At 35.9% G+C, this 19,998-nt stretch overlaps 1 protein-coding gene across 1 annotated transcript in view; it reads left to right on the plus strand.

Annotated features, from left to right (window-relative positions):
- The window catches only part of si:dkey-233k19.3 (dynein axonemal heavy chain 11), an 87,453-nt gene that overhangs the window by 35,519 nt on the left and 31,936 nt on the right, over positions 1-19,998 (plus strand). The window contains exons 46-58 of the mRNA XM_067393228.1: positions 770-974; positions 1,382-1,547; positions 1,632-1,734; positions 3,275-3,514; positions 3,608-3,769; positions 6,754-6,947; positions 7,036-7,198; positions 10,033-10,156; positions 12,650-12,792; positions 12,904-13,065; positions 17,752-17,985; positions 19,164-19,310; positions 19,419-19,532. Coding sequence (XP_067249329.1) covers positions 770-974; positions 1,382-1,547; positions 1,632-1,734; positions 3,275-3,514; positions 3,608-3,769; positions 6,754-6,947; positions 7,036-7,198; positions 10,033-10,156; positions 12,650-12,792; positions 12,904-13,065; positions 17,752-17,985; positions 19,164-19,310; positions 19,419-19,532 — 2,157 coding nt within the window. The remainder of the gene's footprint in view (positions 1-769; positions 975-1,381; positions 1,548-1,631; positions 1,735-3,274; positions 3,515-3,607; positions 3,770-6,753; positions 6,948-7,035; positions 7,199-10,032; positions 10,157-12,649; positions 12,793-12,903; positions 13,066-17,751; positions 17,986-19,163; positions 19,311-19,418; positions 19,533-19,998) is intronic.

The raw sequence follows: 19,998 nt of genomic DNA on the forward strand, positions 1-19,998 counted from the left end.
TTATTTCTGATCACAGATTAAACATTGGATAAACAATAATATATACACTAGCATTCAAAATTTTGTGTATTATATTTTAAATGTAATTTATTCCTGTGATGGCAAAGTTGAATTTAATAAGAGTAATTCCTAATTTTGTACTTAATATACTAAAAATTCTTCTTTAATACTTAAGATAATCTGAAGAACATGTAAGTGTATTCAACTGTGCTATTTTTCAGACACCATGAAATATGAACTAAAATGTGCTTTTAATATACTATCTCTGTATTTAAAAAAATGTATTTACCACTTGTAGTACACTATGGGTTCAAATGTACTATAAGTGGTATCTAAATCCATTTTAAATACAGAGATAGTATATTAAAAGCACATTTTAGTTCATATTTCATGGTGTCTCAAAATAGCACAGTTGAGTACACTTACATGTTCTCAAGATTATCTTAAGAAATACTACAGAAGAATTTTTAGTATATTAAGTACAAAATTAGTGCAGGAAAATAGAGCACTTTGAGTACATTATAGAAATGTACTTATTTTTCACCTGGGTCCACTCTGTCCCTACAGGTCCAATATCCTGCAGAGTTTAACTCCAATCTTGATCAAACTCACCTGCCTGTAACTTTCTTGTAATCCTGAAGACCATGATTAGCTTGTTCAGGTGTGTTTGATTAGGGTTGGAGCTAAACTCTGAATTATTGTTTTCGATTAGCTGAATGTTTTGAGTGATGAAAATGTCTTTTTTTTTTTTCACTCACTTTGTGTACAGGCTGTGTTAGTCCCAACAGTTGATACAGTCAGGCTGCAGTATTTCATGGGCATGTTGCTGGAGACGTCTCAGCCTCTTATGCTGGTTGGGGGAGCAGGCACTGGGAAGTCTGCTCTGGTCAGGAACCTTCTGGAAACACTACCAGAGAACTTTATAACTGCAAAAGTTCCCCTTCACTTTTATACCACTGCGTCCATGCTGCAAAGTAAGTGTGACAGACAGTGCATTTCTTCACATTTCTCTAAAGACACCTGTTTTCATATGTGTAGAACAGCACCTCCTTGTGGTCCATATGCAAAATTTCACTCCATCCAGTGATGGTAAATAATAGATCAGTTAATCCAGTGATTATAACCAGGTGCTTAGGGTGCACTTTAATAGATGTTGAATGTATGTTTGCTTTGAATGTATGTATCATACATATTTTAGTCAAAAAAAATAAGGGGTGAATTTGCCCTTATGGACTGACAAGAATATTACAAATGTATATCTGCAGTTTGTAAAAATGTGTAACATCTTAATCTCACTTGCATTAGTCATAGGATTTCCTTGAAAATTATGCTGTATGAAATTTTGTTGTCACACAACACTTTATATTGTAATTATTATCAGAGGCAATGGAGAAACCTCTCGAGAGGAAGGCTGGTAGGAGTTATGCACCCCCTGGAAACAAGAGACTCATCTATTTCATTGATGACATGAACATGGCGGCTGTGGACAGTTATGGGACCTCTCAGCCACATGCTCTCATTCGCCAGCATCTGGATTACAAGCACTGGTTATGTAGCGTCAATGTTTCTTTCATTTATTCCACTTAAGAGAGATATTATTTGTCAATATTATTTGTCCCTCTTGTTTCTAGGTATGACAGCCAAAAGTTAACTGTGAAAGACATACACAACACCCATTATGTCTGTTGTATGAATCCAACGTCAGGGAGTTTCACAATTAACCCCAGACTGCAGGTATTTGAGTTTCTCCTATGGGAGTTTCTTTACACATTCTTTGAAAAGTAACATTTAAACAATATCTCAATGAACAAAAAAACTATTTCCAAAATCCTGACAAGACTATGTTTTAAATAACATCTGTTTAACTTATAACATGAAAGTAAGGTTAATAATATAACTTAGAGAACAAAATTTTCAGTTTTACTCAAATTAGGGTGATGCAAAAATGAGTACACCCCACTGAAAGTCTCTGGAGCAAAGCTAAATTTTAGACTACAAATGTCTAATTTAATAAGAATTCAACCACAGGTGAGTCTAATTATTCATTACACTGGTGTCCAGCAGACAGTTGACTATAAAAGGGTGTTAAAACCCCTTCCCATTTCATGCTGTTAGCAATGGCACCAAATGGAAGAGAAATGTCACAAGACCTGAGAAAGAAAATAATTTCTTTACACCAGAAAGGTGAAGGCTACAAGAAGACCAGCAAAGCTTTACTTATCAGTCAGAATACTGTTGAAAAAGCGGTACAAAAATGTAAAAAAGATGGAACTGCAACCATCTCACAGAGACGTCCAGGTCATCCACGGAAGTTAACACCTCGACAGGAGCGTCTTCTGATGAGAAGGGTTGAAGAAAATCGGCATGCAAGTTCACTGCAGTTATCTAAGAAGTAGAAAGTCAAACAGGGTTGACTATTTCCCGTGACACAATATGGCGTACACTGCAGAGGAATGGCATGCATGGGTGCCGTCCACGAAAGAAGCCTCTCCTAAAGCCCAGGCACAAAAAAGCCCACCTAGAGTTTGCCAGGACCCATGCTGACAAAGATGAAGACTACTGGGACTCTATACTCTGGAGTGATGAGACCAAGATAAATGTTTTTGGAACGGATGGCTTCAAAACTGTATGCCGTCGCAAAGTTGAGGAAAACAAAGAAAAATGCATGGTGCCTACAGTGAAACATGGTGGTGGCAGCGTCCTTATGTGGGGCTGCATGAGTGCTGCTGGTGCATTTCATTGATGGCATCATGAATTCACAGATGTACTGCTCTATACTGAAAGAGAAGATGCTACCATCACTCCGTGCCCTTGGTCGTCGTGCACTTTTCCAACATGACAATGATCCTAAACACATCTAAGGCCACTGTTGGATTTCTGAAGAAGAACAGGGTGAAAGTGATTCAGTGGCTCCTGATCTGAACCCAATCGAACACCTATGGGGAATTCTGAAGAGACAAATTGAGCATCACTCTCCATCCAGCATCCAGTCTTTAAAAGAGGTCATTCTTAAAGAATGGAAAAAGAAAAGTACTAGATGTAGTAGTTTTTGTTGTGGGGTGTACTCATTTTTGGATCACCCTAATTTGAGTAAAACTGAAAAATGTGTAATCTAAGTTATATTATTAACCTTACTTTCATGTTATAAGTTAAACAGATGTTATATTAAACTTAGTCTTGTCAACATTTTTGAAATTGTTTTTGTGTTCATTGAGATATTGTTTAAAATGTTACTTTTTCAAAGTGTAATATGAAAATCACCTTTCTTCATCAGAGGCATTTCACAGTGTTGGCGGTCAGCACACCCAGCCGTGAGACCCTCAGCTCCATGTTTGGCTCTATCCTGGGCTTCCACCTACAGAGGTTGCCATTCAGCCCAGCTGTGGTGAGCAGTGGTCCAGCAGTGGTGAGAGCGGCTGTAGCCCTCCATGACCGGGTGCTCCAGCACTTTCTCCCCACCTCCACCAAGTTTTACTGTCTGTTCAACCTGTGGGATCTCTCTCGGCTGTTCCAGGTAAGCATTCCCTCTGTGCTTCCCTCAGTCATTTAAACTGCAAGTATGTTGAATTAGCCAACACTTTTTACCTGTGTACATATGTGTACCCAGGGTCTCCTGTTCTCCAGGCCGGAGTGTGCTAGACAGGGTGCTGATCTGGTTCGACTTTGGATCCATGAATCCAGAAGAGTATATTCAGATCGCTTTTCTGAACCATCCGACCTTCAGCTTTTCCATAGGTTGCAGATGGATATTGCACGACAGACCTCCGAGGTAAATCAACAAAACAAGACGTGTTTACTGCTGTTTTGCTGTAATTATTATTTAAATATGATTGTAATAATTAAAATACATATTTTTGGCAGATGGGTGCAACTTACCATTGTAGCTTGTATGAGAACTTGTAGCATCATACAAGATGATTCAATGAACCCTCAATAAATTGGTATCTTTCACACTTTGCTGTGTTTACTGCAAGGCTAATGCTCAGATCTGACCATATCCTTTTTTTTCCCCCCTCTCGCCTGCTTACATTAACTTTAGACATGACTACTATCCGATATGTGTACATTAATTCCCTCCCAAAATGATTCTGTAGGTGATCATTTTACTATGCAAAATTGTTGACCTTCGAGTTTTGAATGGCCGTGCTATTAAAATTATTTATGTAATTCACCTCGAATGGTACCATGATTACTTGCCAGCATGCATAAATTAAAAGCTGTCATGGATGTATGCAGCACAAAATTTTACTGAACTGATATATACAGGAAAATAATGGTAATTTTAGTTTATTTTATCTACAGTTTATTTAGATCTAGAATTATGAAGTGAACTAAAGTAGGATGGTAAGATTACATTTATTTGAATGAATTCTAATGAATGAACGAGAGAGAGCGAGATTGTACTTGTAAACTACCTGCGTCTGTACAGCACCGTAATAGTGTCATTATTGTTATAATTATTATATTATTTCGTTTGAATGATTTTAATATGAAAAATGTTCAGTCTGCTTGACTTCTAATTTATTAGCTATAAGTAAATAATTAGAAGAATAACAAAGTTCAGTAAACAGTAAAACAATTTGCGCTACAACCACTTTATAATTACGATAATAAATTAAAATATGTATGATAACAAATACCAGTTTGCAACATCAAGGAGCATAACGGACTATTTTGGTACAGATAAAATAACTGGAAGTGGATGACACCGGAAAGCTTGCACATTAAAATTACAAATGGCCACACTCACTCTTATATTAAATATAAATTGGATATATCAGAAATACACCAAATCAATTTATGTAAACTAAATAAATAAATGGTAAAACTTTACAATAAGGTTTCATTAGTTAACATCAGTTAACTACTTTAGTTAACATGAAATAATGAACAATACTTCTACAGCATTTATTAATCTTAGTTAATGTTAAATTTAACATTTACTAATACATTATTAAAATAAAGAGTTGGATTTGTTAACATTAGTTCATACGCTGTGAACTAACATGAACAAACAATGAACGACAGTATTTTTATTAACTATCATTATCAAAGATTAATAAATACTGTAACAAATGTATTGCTCATTGGTAGTTAATACATTAACTAATGTTAACAAATGAGACCTTGCATTATTTATTTTTTAACAAATAAATAATGTGATAAATAAATTATTTGTAATGACTACCAATTATAATATAAATAACAATGTAATTATACATTATTCATATTATGATTTATAAATAACAATGTAATTATAACTATTTTAAATAAATTATAATATAAATATGAAAATATAAAAAACAAAGAAATAAATAGCTGTGGTTTAAACCTTTTCTAATTTAGCTTGAATTTAAAACCAAAACTGGAAAGTTCTGTACATGTCCAAAGATGTAGAAATTGTGTAATAACGTACGACATGTGGATCGAGCTGTAGTTGTTGTTGAATACAGTGTAATAAATGACTGTTGTGTCATTCTAAAATTCTCATTCCTCTCATCGTCTGTGAAGTGCTGCAGGACAATGTCATCCCAGCAGTCCTCTGCTTCTGACTCTCCTCCACAGACGCCTTGTTCTGAGTGCGGGAAGGGGTGTTTTTATGGCAGTATGGCACAAAGCGCTTATCGTCTTCTAATCGGGACCCAAATTAGATAAATATATTTAGTCTGCTTAAAACAAAGAAAATAAGCGATGGCGGGATCATGATTAGAATGCGCCAACAGCAGGAAACTTTGTATTTGTGCAGTCCGCGCATGTCAAAAGATCAAATCGTATTTGAAGCTTGTGACATATCAACCCAATGACTTTATTTAGCATTCATGTAAATACTATGTTCAGATTCATCAACTGAATAATTTCATTCCGATTGAAACTTGAAATTGTCCGATGTCCGAGTCATTCCGATTGAAAACTGTCCATGTAAACGTAGCTAATAGGGGTATAACGGTACACAAACATGGCGGTTCGGTATGTGACTCGGAAATGAAGTCACGGTTCGGTACGGGTTCAGTATAGAAGAGGGGAGAAAACTAAATATAAAATTGCTTCTTTTTTTTCTTTTTTTGGTAACACTTTAGCATAGGGAACACATATAAACTATTAACTACAACTTTTCCCTCAATAATCTCCTAATTTACTGCTTATTAATATTTAATAATGTAGTTAAATTTAGGTATTGGGGTAGGATTAAGATTGTAGAATAAGGTCAAGCAGAATAAGGCATTAATATTTGCTTAATAAGCACTAATAAATAGTCAATATTCTTGTAATATGCATGTTAATAAGCAACTAGTTAAAACACCCTAAAAAAAGTGTTTATAAAAAAAGTCTCTCTCTTTAAATAAATTCATTTATAATTAACATTTCCATAGCTGTTATTTTTCATGCATAGATCGTCTGTTCTTCTGTGCTTTTTCCTGTTGTGGCGGTTAGCAAACAGCATTGCATTACCGCACACACCCCCTTCTGGATTGGAGTGTGGATCTCCTGTGACTGACTGTATTCGTCATCTGATTCATCGTCTGTACTGTTACACCCCTAGTAGCTAATGAAGAAAAGCAAAATACACACCACAAAACTTGGTATCTGATAAAACTACTATAAAAACAAACTATTCTGATTGCTGCTTCACTTTAAAGCTATCAAACGGTCATTAGTAGAACTGTAGACACTCTATTAAGATATCTGATTTATCAGTTAATATTATTGTCATTTAGTTGCCTTATGTAGTTGCTTTCTGCGTGTCTCTCTAAGGAAATGGAGGAAGAGGCAGTGTTGCAGGAGCCTCTAATATACCTGCACAGCAGTGTCATATCTGCAGAACCCTCCTACATGCCCGTAGCTGGATGGGAGCAGCTCAGCTGTATCCTTAATGAAGCTTTGGACGGCTACAATGAGCTCCACCCTGCCATGAACCTGGTGCTGTTCCAGGAAGCCATGCAGCACGTGTGAGTGCTACATCTGCAGTGTATGCTTTAGTGAATACAGATTTAACTGTAATTACACACACGTTTTTTTTCTGACTGGTTTCTGCAGGTGTCGGATCAGTCGCATCCTGGCATGTCCTAGAGGCCACGCCCTCCTCGTAGGTGTGGGTGGCAGTGGCAAACAAAGCCTGACCCGCCTTGCCGCCCACCTCTCCAACATGGATGTGTTCCAGCCCACCCTCAGCAAGGGATACAGCATACAAAACCTAAAGGTAACATCGTCCACAGAGTTCACTCCAATAGACTCTGGCTGCAAAATACAATCAATGTCATACAAGATGAAAATTAGAAAACCACATACAGCAGAAACCACAACAAATGTGACTATGATAATGTGCCAAACCATCATAACCCACATCAGCTGCCCAAATCATAGCACCCATCGCTGCTGTTAGGTGAGGATAAATCTAAAATGGCGGTGATTCATTACCAGAGATCAAGCTTTCTTTTAGACAACACTTTCCCTGATCAATACCCCGTCCGGCTCCATCGATCTCATTTAGTCCTGCCCGGATGCAATGGGGAGTAATTGCCAGATCCTATTAAAGAACCAAGGCAAATATTTCAATGCCCTATTGATGAGGCCGCTGCTATCATTTCATTCATCAGTGTGTGGTAAATCTGAGGCCAGTTGGCCGAGTTGCATTGATCTCTATACACTCACTGTTTGATGCCCTCTACACATAATCATGAAAAGACACTTCATCTTGGTCTCATCCTGATTCTGTGCATATATGTATATGCGCAGTCTTACTTTTTTGCCTAAAAGAGAGTATATATTAAAGAGTCATGTCTAAGTGTAACAACTTTATCTTTTCCCCCCTTGTTAAGGTGTGGTCACATTAGTGAAATTTCAGCTAAAATTTGTGGGCAAAAAGGTCCATTGTCAACAGTGTAGCAATGTGTGAAGGACAGCTCACATAGAAATCACTTTCAAACCAAGCAGCTTTTAACCAAATTGGACGCATTGCGAAATGTGTGTGGGCAAATCACATGAATTCTTACTGAATTGACTGGATCTTGCCCGTAAAAATTTATCAAACAATGTTAGTGACTGCACCTTTTTAAAGTTGAAGTTTGCTGCTAAAAGCAACAAATGAAATTACAAAAATAATAGTTTTCGTACAGGTTTTCCAAATACTCCTTTTGTGTTCAACGGTTTGGACAAACATGTATTTTTTGCGCTGTTCAAGGAAATCAACATATGAATGGCTTACAGTACAGCTGTATATTAAGTCCCGTTCACACAAATGACGATATAACTACTACAACTGTAAAACTTAGAGAAAAAAGTTGTTTTTATTTGATGAGAATAGGGAAGTCCACACCCCAGCTATAACGATAACGACACAGACAGTTGGAATCACGATTTTTTTTTTTTCCAGCTGATGAACGATCCATCAACTTTAAAGGATTATTTCACTTCAGATATAAAATTTCCTGATAATTTACTCACCCCCGTGTAATCCAAGATGTTTATGTCTTTCTTTCTTCAGTCGAAAAGAAATTATGGTTTTTGAGGAAAACATTCCAGGATTTTTCTCCATATAGTGGACTTGAATGACTACCAATGGGTTGCAGGTCCAGTTTCATTGCAGATTCAAAGGGCTCTACACAATCCCAGCCAAGGAATAAGGATCTTTTCTAGAGAAACGATCGGCCGTTTTCTAAAAAAAAAAAAAAAATTATATACAAACCCGATTCCAAAAAAGTTAGGACACTTTACAAATTGTGAATAAAAACACAATGCAATGATGTGGAAGTTTCAGAATTCAATATTTTATTCAGAATACAACATAGATGACATATCAAATCTTTAAACTGAGAAAATTTATCATTTTCAGGGAAAAATAAGTTGATTTTACATTTCATGGCATCAACAAGGCCATGTTTACCACTGTGTGGCATCCCCTCTTCTTTTTATAACAGTCTGCAAACGTCTGGGGACTGAAGAGACAAGTTGCTCAAGTTTAGGAATGGGAATGTTGTCCCATTCTTGTCAAATACAGGCTTCTTGTTGCTCAACTGTCTTAGGTCTTCCTCTTTATGATGCGCCAAATGTTTTCTATGGGTGAAAGATCTGGACTGCAGGCAGGCCATTTCAGTACCCGGATCCTTGTTCTACGCAGCCATGATGTTGTAATTGATGCAGTATGTGATCTGGCATTGTCATGTTGGAAAATGCAAGGTCTTCCCTGAAAGAGACGACGTCTGGATGGGAGCATATGTTGTTCTAGAACTTGGATATACATTTCAGCATTGATGGTGCCTTTCCAGATGTGTAAGCTGCCCATGCCACACGCACTCATATAATGTTGCCAATCGACCTAATAAGTTGCAAATTGGTCCTCCAGCTGTTCCTTATATGTATTTAACTTTTCCGGCCTCTTATTGCTACCTGTCCCAACTTTTTTGGAATGTGTAGCTCTCATGAAATCCAAAATGAGCCAATATTTGGCATGACATTTCAAAATGTCTCGCTTTCAACATTTGATATCTATATTCTTTTGTGAATAAAATATAAGTTTATAAGATTTGTAAATTATTGCATTCCTTTTTTATTCACAATTTGTACAGTGTCCCAACTTTTTTTGGAATTGGGTTTGTACTTTTAACCACAAAAGCTCATCTTGCATTATGTAATAACGTTGGGAAGGTCACGTGTGACGTAGGCAGAAGTACCGCGGTAGGGCTCAATCTCAATCCAACTTCCAAATTGTCCAACATCATTGTTTTACCTTTTTTGTAAAGGCCGTTTGACTAAGTGTTTGCACATCTGCTTTGTAAACACTTGCTCCGTACTTCTGCCTATGTCACGTGTGACCTTTCCAACATGATTACATAAAGTGTTGTATTGCAGAGCCCGTTGGTAGCTGTTGGAGTCCACTATATGTTGAAAAATCATGCAATGCTTTCCTCAAAAACCATCATTTCTTTTTGACTGAAGAAAGAAAGACAAACATCTTGGATGACATGTGGGTGAGTAAATTATCAGGATAGGAATTATCAGGATTATTTGCTTAACCTATCTTTCATGAAATTTCAGGTGGATTTGGCTGGACTGTACATGAAGACGGGGGTGAAAAACATACCCACAATCCTGCTCCTCACAGACGCTCAGATCCCAGAGGACAGTTTTCTCGTCATCATCAGCACCCTGATCTCATCAGGTCAGACCCTCCCGCATATGCACACATTCATACATGCCACGGGGGGGCTCATTGTGTGTTAGTCTGATGAATGGGAAACATATGTAAATGGAGTGGGGCTGGTGAAGTAGATTAAGGGTGACTGGAACAGGCCTGCGTGTCATTGGATCAAGACCCCAGAACACAGATGGTGGCTCTCATCTGTCACTGATGTCAAGCGCAGAGGTCGGAGACCTGCTTAGTGCTTGAACCAGAATAAAGCATCAGATCATCTGAGTTAACAAATGTAACATAATTTAACTGATGCGTGTGTAATTGTTAATGCTTAAATGCACTAGAGAGAGTTTATTCCTATACCATGAAAGGTTAGTTAGAATAGCATTTATTTGTCATTGTAGTGACTTCCTTTTTTTAAGTTCCAAGCTATATTAAGTTATATATTACCTTATAATTAAATAAATAAATATATATATATATATATATATAATACTTTCTTAATTAGATTTTTTTTTTATTTTATTAATTTAGTGGCAAGGATGATAACTGTTTTCGAACAAGTTTCCTGACACCCCCCTCCGTCTGACATTGTTCAGCCTAACAGATTGGTTGAGCCTATGTAATGTCAGACCACTCAAACAAACAGATTAAAACTCTATTTGGAGCCGCTAGAGGCACATAAATTGTGCATTGCAGCTTAAAAGGTGCCCTCGAATGAAAAATTGAATTTATCTTGGCATAGTCAAGTAACAAGAGTTCAGTACATGGAAATGACATACAGTGAGTCTCAAACTCCATTGTTTCCTCCTTCTTATATAAATCTAATTTGTTTAAAAGACCTCCGAAGAACAGGCGAATCTCAACATAACACTGACTGTTACGCAACAGTCGGGGTGTACACCCCAATATTTGCATATGCCTGCCCATGTTTCCAACATTATGAAAGGCATTAGACAAGGGCAGCCAGTATTAACGTCTGGATGTGCACAGCTGAATCAACAGACTAGGTAAGCAAGCAAGGACAATAACGAAAAATGGCAGATGGAGCAATAATAACTGACATGATCCATGATATCATATTTTTAGTGATATTTGTAAATTGTCTTTCTAAATGTTTCGTTAGCATGTTGCTAATGTACTGTTAAATGTGGTTAAAGTTACCATCGTTTATTACTGTATTCACGGAGACAAGAGCCATCGCTATTTTCATTTTTAAACACTTGCAGTCTGTATAATTCATAAACATAACTTCATTCTTTATAAATCTCTCCGACAGTGTAGCATTAGCAGTTGTAAACAATATAACAGTATACAATACTCACATAATCCGACGCATGCATGCCGCATGCATGACGAACACTTTGTAAAGATCCATTTGAGGGTTATATTAGCTGTGTAAACTTTGTTTATGCACTGTTCAAGGCAAGCGCGAGCTCCGTGGGCGTGGAGCACGAGAATTAAAGGGCCAGTAGCCCTGAATCGGCTAATTTATAATGATAGGCAGTTAAAAAAAATGAATTGACAAAAATCTATGGGGTATTTTGAGCTGAAACTTCACAGACACTTTTTTAAAAAAGTTCTAGGGCACCTTTAAGTAATTCACATATTTATATGCTTCTGAAAAATTCTGTATGAAAATTTAAATTCATTGTAATTAATGTGATGAATTAATGACTTAACCCATATTTGTGCTTAGTTGCAGTGCTATTTTAGTATTTATATCTAATAATTGTTATCAATATTGTAAATGAGCTTTTATTCTTATATTTTCATTTTAATTGGTTGAATTTTTAGTAATTTAGTTTCTTTTAATTTTTTTTTATTTATATTTTAAAAGTGTACAAAACTTTATTATATTTTATTTAATTAATTTTATTTAGTTTAATTTTATTTCAATTAAAAATGCTGTTTTTTTTAAAAAAGTTTTAATTTTTTTTTTTTTTTTTTGAGAGAGAGAAAAATTGGAAAGGAAATGATAGGAAGAAGTGGGCAAAATGGCAATGGGAAAAAATCTGTTTTCTAAATGCATGTTATGCATGGATGATTTTTTCACAATAATATCTCTGTTTCTTTTTTCATTTTTTGACCTCATGCATAGTTAAAATGTCATAACTACACCTTCCTGTGAAAATGTCAGATTTCTCCAATCATTTAGTCCATTTAAACCCACCCCTGCAAGCTCATGTTCATCGGCTTCACCTTTGAGACAACCGTGCAGCAACTGTTGTATAGAAACAAGTCCCTGCTCTGCATTTTTTTCTTTTTCAATAATCCGTTATAATGTACATCACAATACAAAAGATCTGCCGCTACTTCAGTTTCATCGCAACTTTACTGATAACAGCAATGCTTATTTGTGGCATTTTTGATAAATGCTACTGTATCTAGACCTATCTAGATTTACCTACTAACATTAGCTATTTCCTAAATGTTACTTGCTCAATATAAAGCTGTGTAAATACATTCATGCATGTGACCCGTTTAAGTGAAATGAATGTGTTCTCTGGTGGTCTCCAGGTGAGATCCCTGATCTGTTGAGTGAAGAGGAGATGGATGGTGTTAGGAAAGCTGTGAGGAGTGAAGTGCGAGAACTTGGTCTTCTGGACAATTATGAGAACTGCTGGAGCTTTTTTATCAATCGAGTGCGACACCAACTCAAGGTCTCACTGCAATGATTGTGTCTTTTATTATATGTATCAGATTTATTTTGCATATCTTTTTTGGATCATAGATTAGTGTCTACAGTGTGTGCATACTGTTTGTGTGTGTAGGTCGTGCTCTGCATGTCTCCAGTAGGTAATAGCCTGCGTCTACGTGCCCGGCGTTTCCCAGCTCTGCTGAACTGCACCACTCTGGACTGGTTCCAGGAATGGTCCCTGGAGGCCCTCCAGTCTGTCAGCTTGAAGTTCCTGCAGGACATCCCAAGTATTCAGGTAAACCCGAGCTCCAGTTTGGCAGTGGAAGTAGCTTCATTGGATTTCCACACCAGTACTTCATCTATAAATGCTCCTTGCCTGTAAAAGTTTTTTGGCTACAGCTCTTGCATACTCATGGGATGGCCCCAATGTATTCACGATAAAGTTCTTTTTCATTCTTCGCTTTTGGCAAACATCCCGACATTGCCCACGCTGCTGGGAGCGACGTTTAGGTGAATACAGTATAACAAACACATGACAAAAATGAAAGCGGTGACAAAACAGCAGTTAAGAAACCATCTTGTCATAGAGAAAATGTTTGCTCCGGCTCTGCAGTCAAGTCAAGTCGCACCACTTTTATTTATGTATAAAATAGATTACTTTAAAGCAAGCAGCTTTACAATATTAAACATGAAAAAACTGTCAGTGTAATTTTAAATTAGAATTACAACTTCAGTTACTTCTATAAAGCAGCTCTCCACTGTGTTCATGTTGCTCGTGACCTCGACAGACTGAACAGAAGACATAAACTGGAGAATTTTCCATGTAAAAAAAAAGGGCGGCGCCTCAGAGCCACACCCACCTATTATGTAATCGCCACAGACCAATGGTAGCTTGAAGGTGTTTTTTGGCAAGCTGTTTCCAAACAAACTTAGTTTTGGCTTGATTTCATTAGAAATTGTCACACCAATGCGTTCTTTGATTTCTATTGAAGCAGCTACTTTTTTCCATATTATAAAAGCAGAGGGCAAGATTATGACATAATTTACATGTTTTGTTGAACCATTTTGGTTAACAGTGTTGAAACAGGGTGTTTCTAGTCTTTCTGTTTTTAAATAAATAAAAATAAGTTTAATTCTATTGTTTCTGTTAGTTTTTTAACGTCATATTGATTTATAATTTACAGGAAGTCATTTTAATTTTTTCAATAGTCTTAGCAAAAAGGAGTTATATTTGTCATCTCACACAGAAAAAGTAAAAGGCTAAAAGACACTAATTCTTTCAATGAGTGTTCTCTCCTCACATTTACATGTGCACCAGATTCCTCATCATTAGCTCGACTCTGAAGTGAAGACAAATGGCTGATCACATGCACAGTGAGCTCAATGACAGACGCAGTTTCTCTCTCTCGCGGCATTGTTGTTTTCCCTGCACCAGTGAAACGATCACTAAGCAGGATCATTTATGCTAATAAAGCAACAGTGATTAATAAACACAGACTGACCCTCAGAGAAGCCACAGCTGTTTCAGCCAGACTGTGTGCGTGTGCTGGAGTTTGTTCAGAGATGTGTGTGTGTGTGTGTGTGTGTGTGTGTGTGTGTGTGTGTGTGTGTGTGTGTGTGTGTGTGTGTGTGTGTGTGTGTGTGTGTGTTGACTCTTGGCCAGCTGTGGCTTTGTTTTCTCTTTGTGTATTTTACTCAGTGTTGGACTATAATACTGGAGTATTGAATTTAGGGCTGTCAGTCAATTAAAATACTTTCTCTCTCGCTGTCTCTCTCTCTCTCTCTCTCTCTGTCTCTATTTATATATATGTATATAATATACACCGTATGTATATATATATATACAATGTTTTTTTACTGCATTTATTTAATTTTTATTTTACATTATAACCATTATAAAGGTTTCATTCTGTTCTATGTGATTTCTAAAAACTGATCAAAACCTCAAAACTGATAGAGAGAGCTATGGAAAAAATTAAGAGACCACTTAACATTGATTTCTGAACTTGGAGTGGTCTCTTAATTTTTTCCATAGCTGTATATATAATATTACTGGGTTAAATTTTTTATTGAATTACTAATAAGGATTGCCTTCATTATTTACTCATAAATGGGTATTACACTTGGGACTTTTCTATCAGCCCCAAAGGTTTTGAGGTTTTGATCAGTTTTTAGAAATCACATAGAACAGAATGAAACCTTTATAATGGTTATAATGTAAAATAAAAATTAAATAAATGCAGTAAAAAAACATTGTATATATATATATATATATATATATATATATATATATATATATATATATATATATATATATATATATATATATATATATATATATATATATATATAAAATTAGTGGTGGGCATAGATTAATTTTGGAATTAATCCAGATTAAAATGGCTCATTTGAATTCTGCTGAAGACATTCAGAATATGTGAGATACCCAAATTGTCCCTGCGTCCCAATGTCCGTACTATCCATCCTAAATAGTATGTGAGATTAAAATAAGTGTGTCCCAAAGCATAGTATGTTGAAAAGAGTATGCCAAAAGTCTACTATGGTCTACTATTTCCGGTAGATTTTCAAAGTGTGGATCCATGCACACTATAAAGGCTAATATTGCCCACAACCCATTGCGCATTGTACGAGGATTCAGTTCAGAACTACAAACACAAGTAAAAAGTGTTAAAAACTACAAAACATGACGAATATGCACGATCGACGCTGAGAGGTTGTTTGAGTGACTAATAATCAGTTCAAACTGATAGAAAATATTTATTTAATGTTATATGTGTTATTTTTCATCTGCAAATACCAATGTGGACTTTTATAAAGATCTGATTGGCCATTAACTTTTAAATGCATCATTATGCATTAATATGAGGAAAGTTCTCCACATGAAAAACTCGCGGCTGCAGATCAACGTGCTGCATTTCTCTCCGATACGGTAGGAAATTAACTAAATGAAATGTGGAGTATGTAAGATGATTGACAGGCCAGTTTACGGTGACTGGATGCGGCAGAGAGCAAAGACGCAATTGTATGATGTGATAGTATGTCCCAAAGCTTGTCTACTCTTTTGCTACACACTCAAAAGTAAGTACTTTTTGTTCACAGAAAGAGTACATACTTTTAGGGCGTAGTATAAGTAGGCGAATTGGGACGCAGCAAATGACTAAAAGTAATCCGCCATTTTGTCTGACAAAGCGGATAAGATTAACTTCGGTGGAGTTAAACTTTTGTATATTATATTTTGTATATTGACATATTTCCGCGTTTGAAACAACATTGATTCTCATGTTCGTTCATGTTTATTTGATGCTATAAATGGACTCGTAGTAAGAGATGATCGGTTTACGAGCCTCTTGAGTTGAGGAATTACAGCAATCTGTCACGACACATTAAAGAAAACGGGTTTTATTGTTTGAATTTCTTAAAAAACTACAGTTTTAAAGCTGGGACTTTGTTAAATATCATAAGTAACCTGCTCTGTCTTGTCTGTCGACGTGTTGTCAGTGTCCTCTTTGCTCCGTGATGCATTTATCACTGCGTGTGGCGTGACAGCGCCACGGCTTTTCGAACAAAGCAACCGTAACTAAGGGGGGGCAGGTCTTTGCGAAGGGTCAGTTCCGTACTGAACTATCAAGGTGAAAGTCATCATAGTTTGCGTAGTATAGACCCAGCTCCCAACCCAACTTTGAGAATAGATTAACGGCGATATTTTTTTTATCGCCCGATAAGAGTCTCACGTTAACGCAGCACGTTAACGCCGATAATGGCCCACCACTAATATATATACTTGCATGTGTTAACGTATTATCTTTGGAAACTTCAAAACTTTTAAATTACTGAATTACTATTCAGTTCTCAAAGTCTATATAAGTATTTTTTTTTGTTCTGTCAATGATTAATCGAATCCAAAATAAAAGTTTTTGTTTACATAATATATGTGTGTGTACTTTGTATATTTTTTATGTATATTCAAATACACAAATATGCATGTATATATTTAACAAAAATATATATAAATAGTTTATATATAAATATAATATAATATAAATTATATATAAATATACATGCATACATGTAAATATTTCCTTAAATAAATGTGTGTGTATTTATATATACATAATAAATATACACAGTACACACACAAATATTATGTAAACACAAACTTTTATTTTGGATGCGATTAATCGTGATTAATTGTTTGACAGCACTACTATTTTCATATTTTTATAAATATATTTTTTATTTATCTTTTATATGTTTGCTCTTGGATTAGATTTGTGATCAAATCCTACCTTTGTGCAACATTTTTTTTTATCTTAATGTGTTTATAAGTATAAAAGTGCTTCATTTCTGACACAGGTAACAGTGACCTTTGAATTTAAGAGATTGATGGATTATTTACATGAATTTAACTCAATATGCTGTTTATCAAATAGCATTATGTCAGGTCTTCATTTATAACCATCTCTTTTTTCTTTTTTTCTTGCCAGCCAGTTACATGTACATGTTTTATTGCTTTTCAGTGAATTATGATCTGTGTTCTTGCATCTTTTAAAATGCATTTGCCTTTGTGTGAATTGATCTTTAACAGTCTGATAAATGAGTCAGTCATCAGACAGCAGTGTGCATCATAAATAACCAATAAACAAAACACAACGTGCAGTCTCAGAAAGTTAGAAGCCATGTGACATAAACACTCGCCCTACTTTATACAGGGTGTCACTAGCCTCAGGCCATTATTTTCCCAGCCTTCTACCTGCTTAATCTTTCCTCCAGCGTCCTGCACCTAAATTTCAGATTGAGTAAGTCCAGAAGCTGGCAAAAGACATACAAACTTGGGAGATGAATTCAGGATTTATGAAGATGATATTTCAGGGCCCTTGACAGCCGAGGATGTTAAAGAGCATTTAATCCGAACAGGTCCCTCTCTTACCCTCTCTCCCCACTCTTACTCTCGTCTTTACAGCCAACCGTTCGGGAATCCATCAGTCTTTTCATGGCCCACGCTCACACGAGCGTCAAGCAGGTTAGCGAGCGTTACTGCCGCAATGAGAGAAAGCACAACTACAGCACGCCCAAGAGCTTCCTGGAGCAGCTGAGACTTTACGAGAGTCTGCTGGGAAAGAGAGAAAGGGAACTGCATCTGAGACATGGCAGGCTTCAGTCCGGCCTTCAGAAACTCAAGACGACTGCCTCTCAGGTGTGTACAACTCATCAGCACCACAGAGTTCCTAACCGACCCATGTAGACTCCTCAAGGCTGGAGTCGTGGAATTGTAGTTACTGCTAGTTAATATGCCCAAGATCACTCACTGAAGGCTGAAGGACTCATAAACCTTGAATCTGATAGTCTGATGATTGCTTGCCTTTGTGATATAGTGTTTAGTATTCAAATGTTGCAGAGGTTTTATCTGATAATGGAATCTAGATTAAAAAAAAAAAAAAAAGTTGCTTTTACAACTTTCAGCAAGTCGTAAAAAGCTGTTTGCGAGGTCTTGGAGAGCTTTGATTATGAGATTAAATTTGATCATGTGTTGGTGCTCTAAAAGAAGTTTGTGAAATTTTACCTTCAAATTTCTGAGACACGTTAATATGTAAATAAATAAATAAATGCATGTTCTTTTTAATTGTCAATTCAAATTTTTACTCAAATTGGAACGTTGTAATATAATTTGAAATTAAAAACATTTCAAAATAAAGGATTATCGTCTAAATCGTTTGTGCCCCACTATATTTATATTTTGTTGTAATTACACTACCGTTCCAAAGTTTAGGGGGTCAGATAGATTTTTTTTTTTCTCATTTGATCAAAACAATAACATCTAAAAGCATAAAAACAGTAATACTGTGAAATAGTATTAAAATTAACTTTATTAATAACTGCTTTATTTTAATGTTAAATAAAATTGATGTATTCCTGTGATAGCAAAACTGAATTTTCAGCATCATTACTCCAGTCTTCAGTCACATGATCCTTCAGAAATCATTCTTTACACCGATTTGGTGCTCAAGAAACATTTCTTCTTATTATTATCAATGTTGAAAACAGTTGTGCTTCTTAATATTTTTGTGGAAACTGTGATACATTTTTTCAAGATACTTTGTCTAATAGAAATTCAAAAGAACAATATTTATTTGAAATTTTATTTTTTTGTAATTAATTATATTATAAATGTTTTTATTGTTATATTAGATCAATTTAATGTCCTTGCAGAATATTAATATCTTTTAAAAAATCTTACTGACCGCAATTTTGAATGATGATAGTTGATTAAGAACAGATCTCTGTTTCCTGTATTAACTAATGCTTATATAAGGTAATTATGAATAGTTGAGAGAGTATCTTATACTAAATGTAAACATCATATATTCACATCAGGTTGAGGATCTGACCATCAAGCTGAACTCACAGGAAGTGGAGCTGACACTGAAGAACCAGGCCGCTGAGGCTCTCATGGCCAGGATTGGCCTGCAGACAGAAAGAGTGAGCCAGAAGAGAAAAGATGCTGACCTAGAGGAGCAAAAGGTAGAGAAACCAAAGCTGTACAGCTGAAGGATCTGAGATCTTTACTGAATATGAAGATGGTGCTTTAATATTTCCATATTACATATGAGAGTGTGTATTTATCTGCAGGTCGCTGCCATGCAAGCAGAGGTGTCACGAAGACTGAGGGAATGTGAATGTGATCTGGCTAAAGCTGAGCCTGCTTTAGAGGCAGCTACAACTGCTCTCCAAACACTCAACAAGGTTATGTTTAAAAAAACAACAACTTTACAATTTATGTGTAAATGTACACTTTATACACTACAATTTGAAAAGTTTAGGGTCAGAAAGATTATAAAGATATTATATATAATATATTTATTTATTTATTTTTATTTTTTTTATAATTTTTTATTTAGAATGGGCACATTAAATTGATCAAAAGTGACAGTAGACACATTTTCAGGTTTTACTCTAATTAGGGTGATGCAAAAATGAGTACACCGCACTGAAAGTCTCTGGAGCAAAGCTACATTTTAGACTACAAATGTCTAATTTAACAAGAATTCAACCACAGGTGAGTCTAATTATTCATTACACTGGTGTCCAGCAGACAGTTGACTATAAAAGGGTGTTAAAACCCCTTCCCATTTCATGCTGTTCGCAATGGCACCAAATGGAAGAGAAATGTCACAAGACCTGAGAAAGAAAATAATTTCTTTACACCAGA

This window comes from Chanodichthys erythropterus, chromosome 2 (genome assembly GCF_024489055.1).
Source record: "Chanodichthys erythropterus isolate Z2021 chromosome 2, ASM2448905v1, whole genome shotgun sequence".
NCBI classification, from domain to species: Eukaryota; Metazoa; Chordata; class Actinopteri; order Cypriniformes; family Xenocyprididae; genus Chanodichthys; species Chanodichthys erythropterus.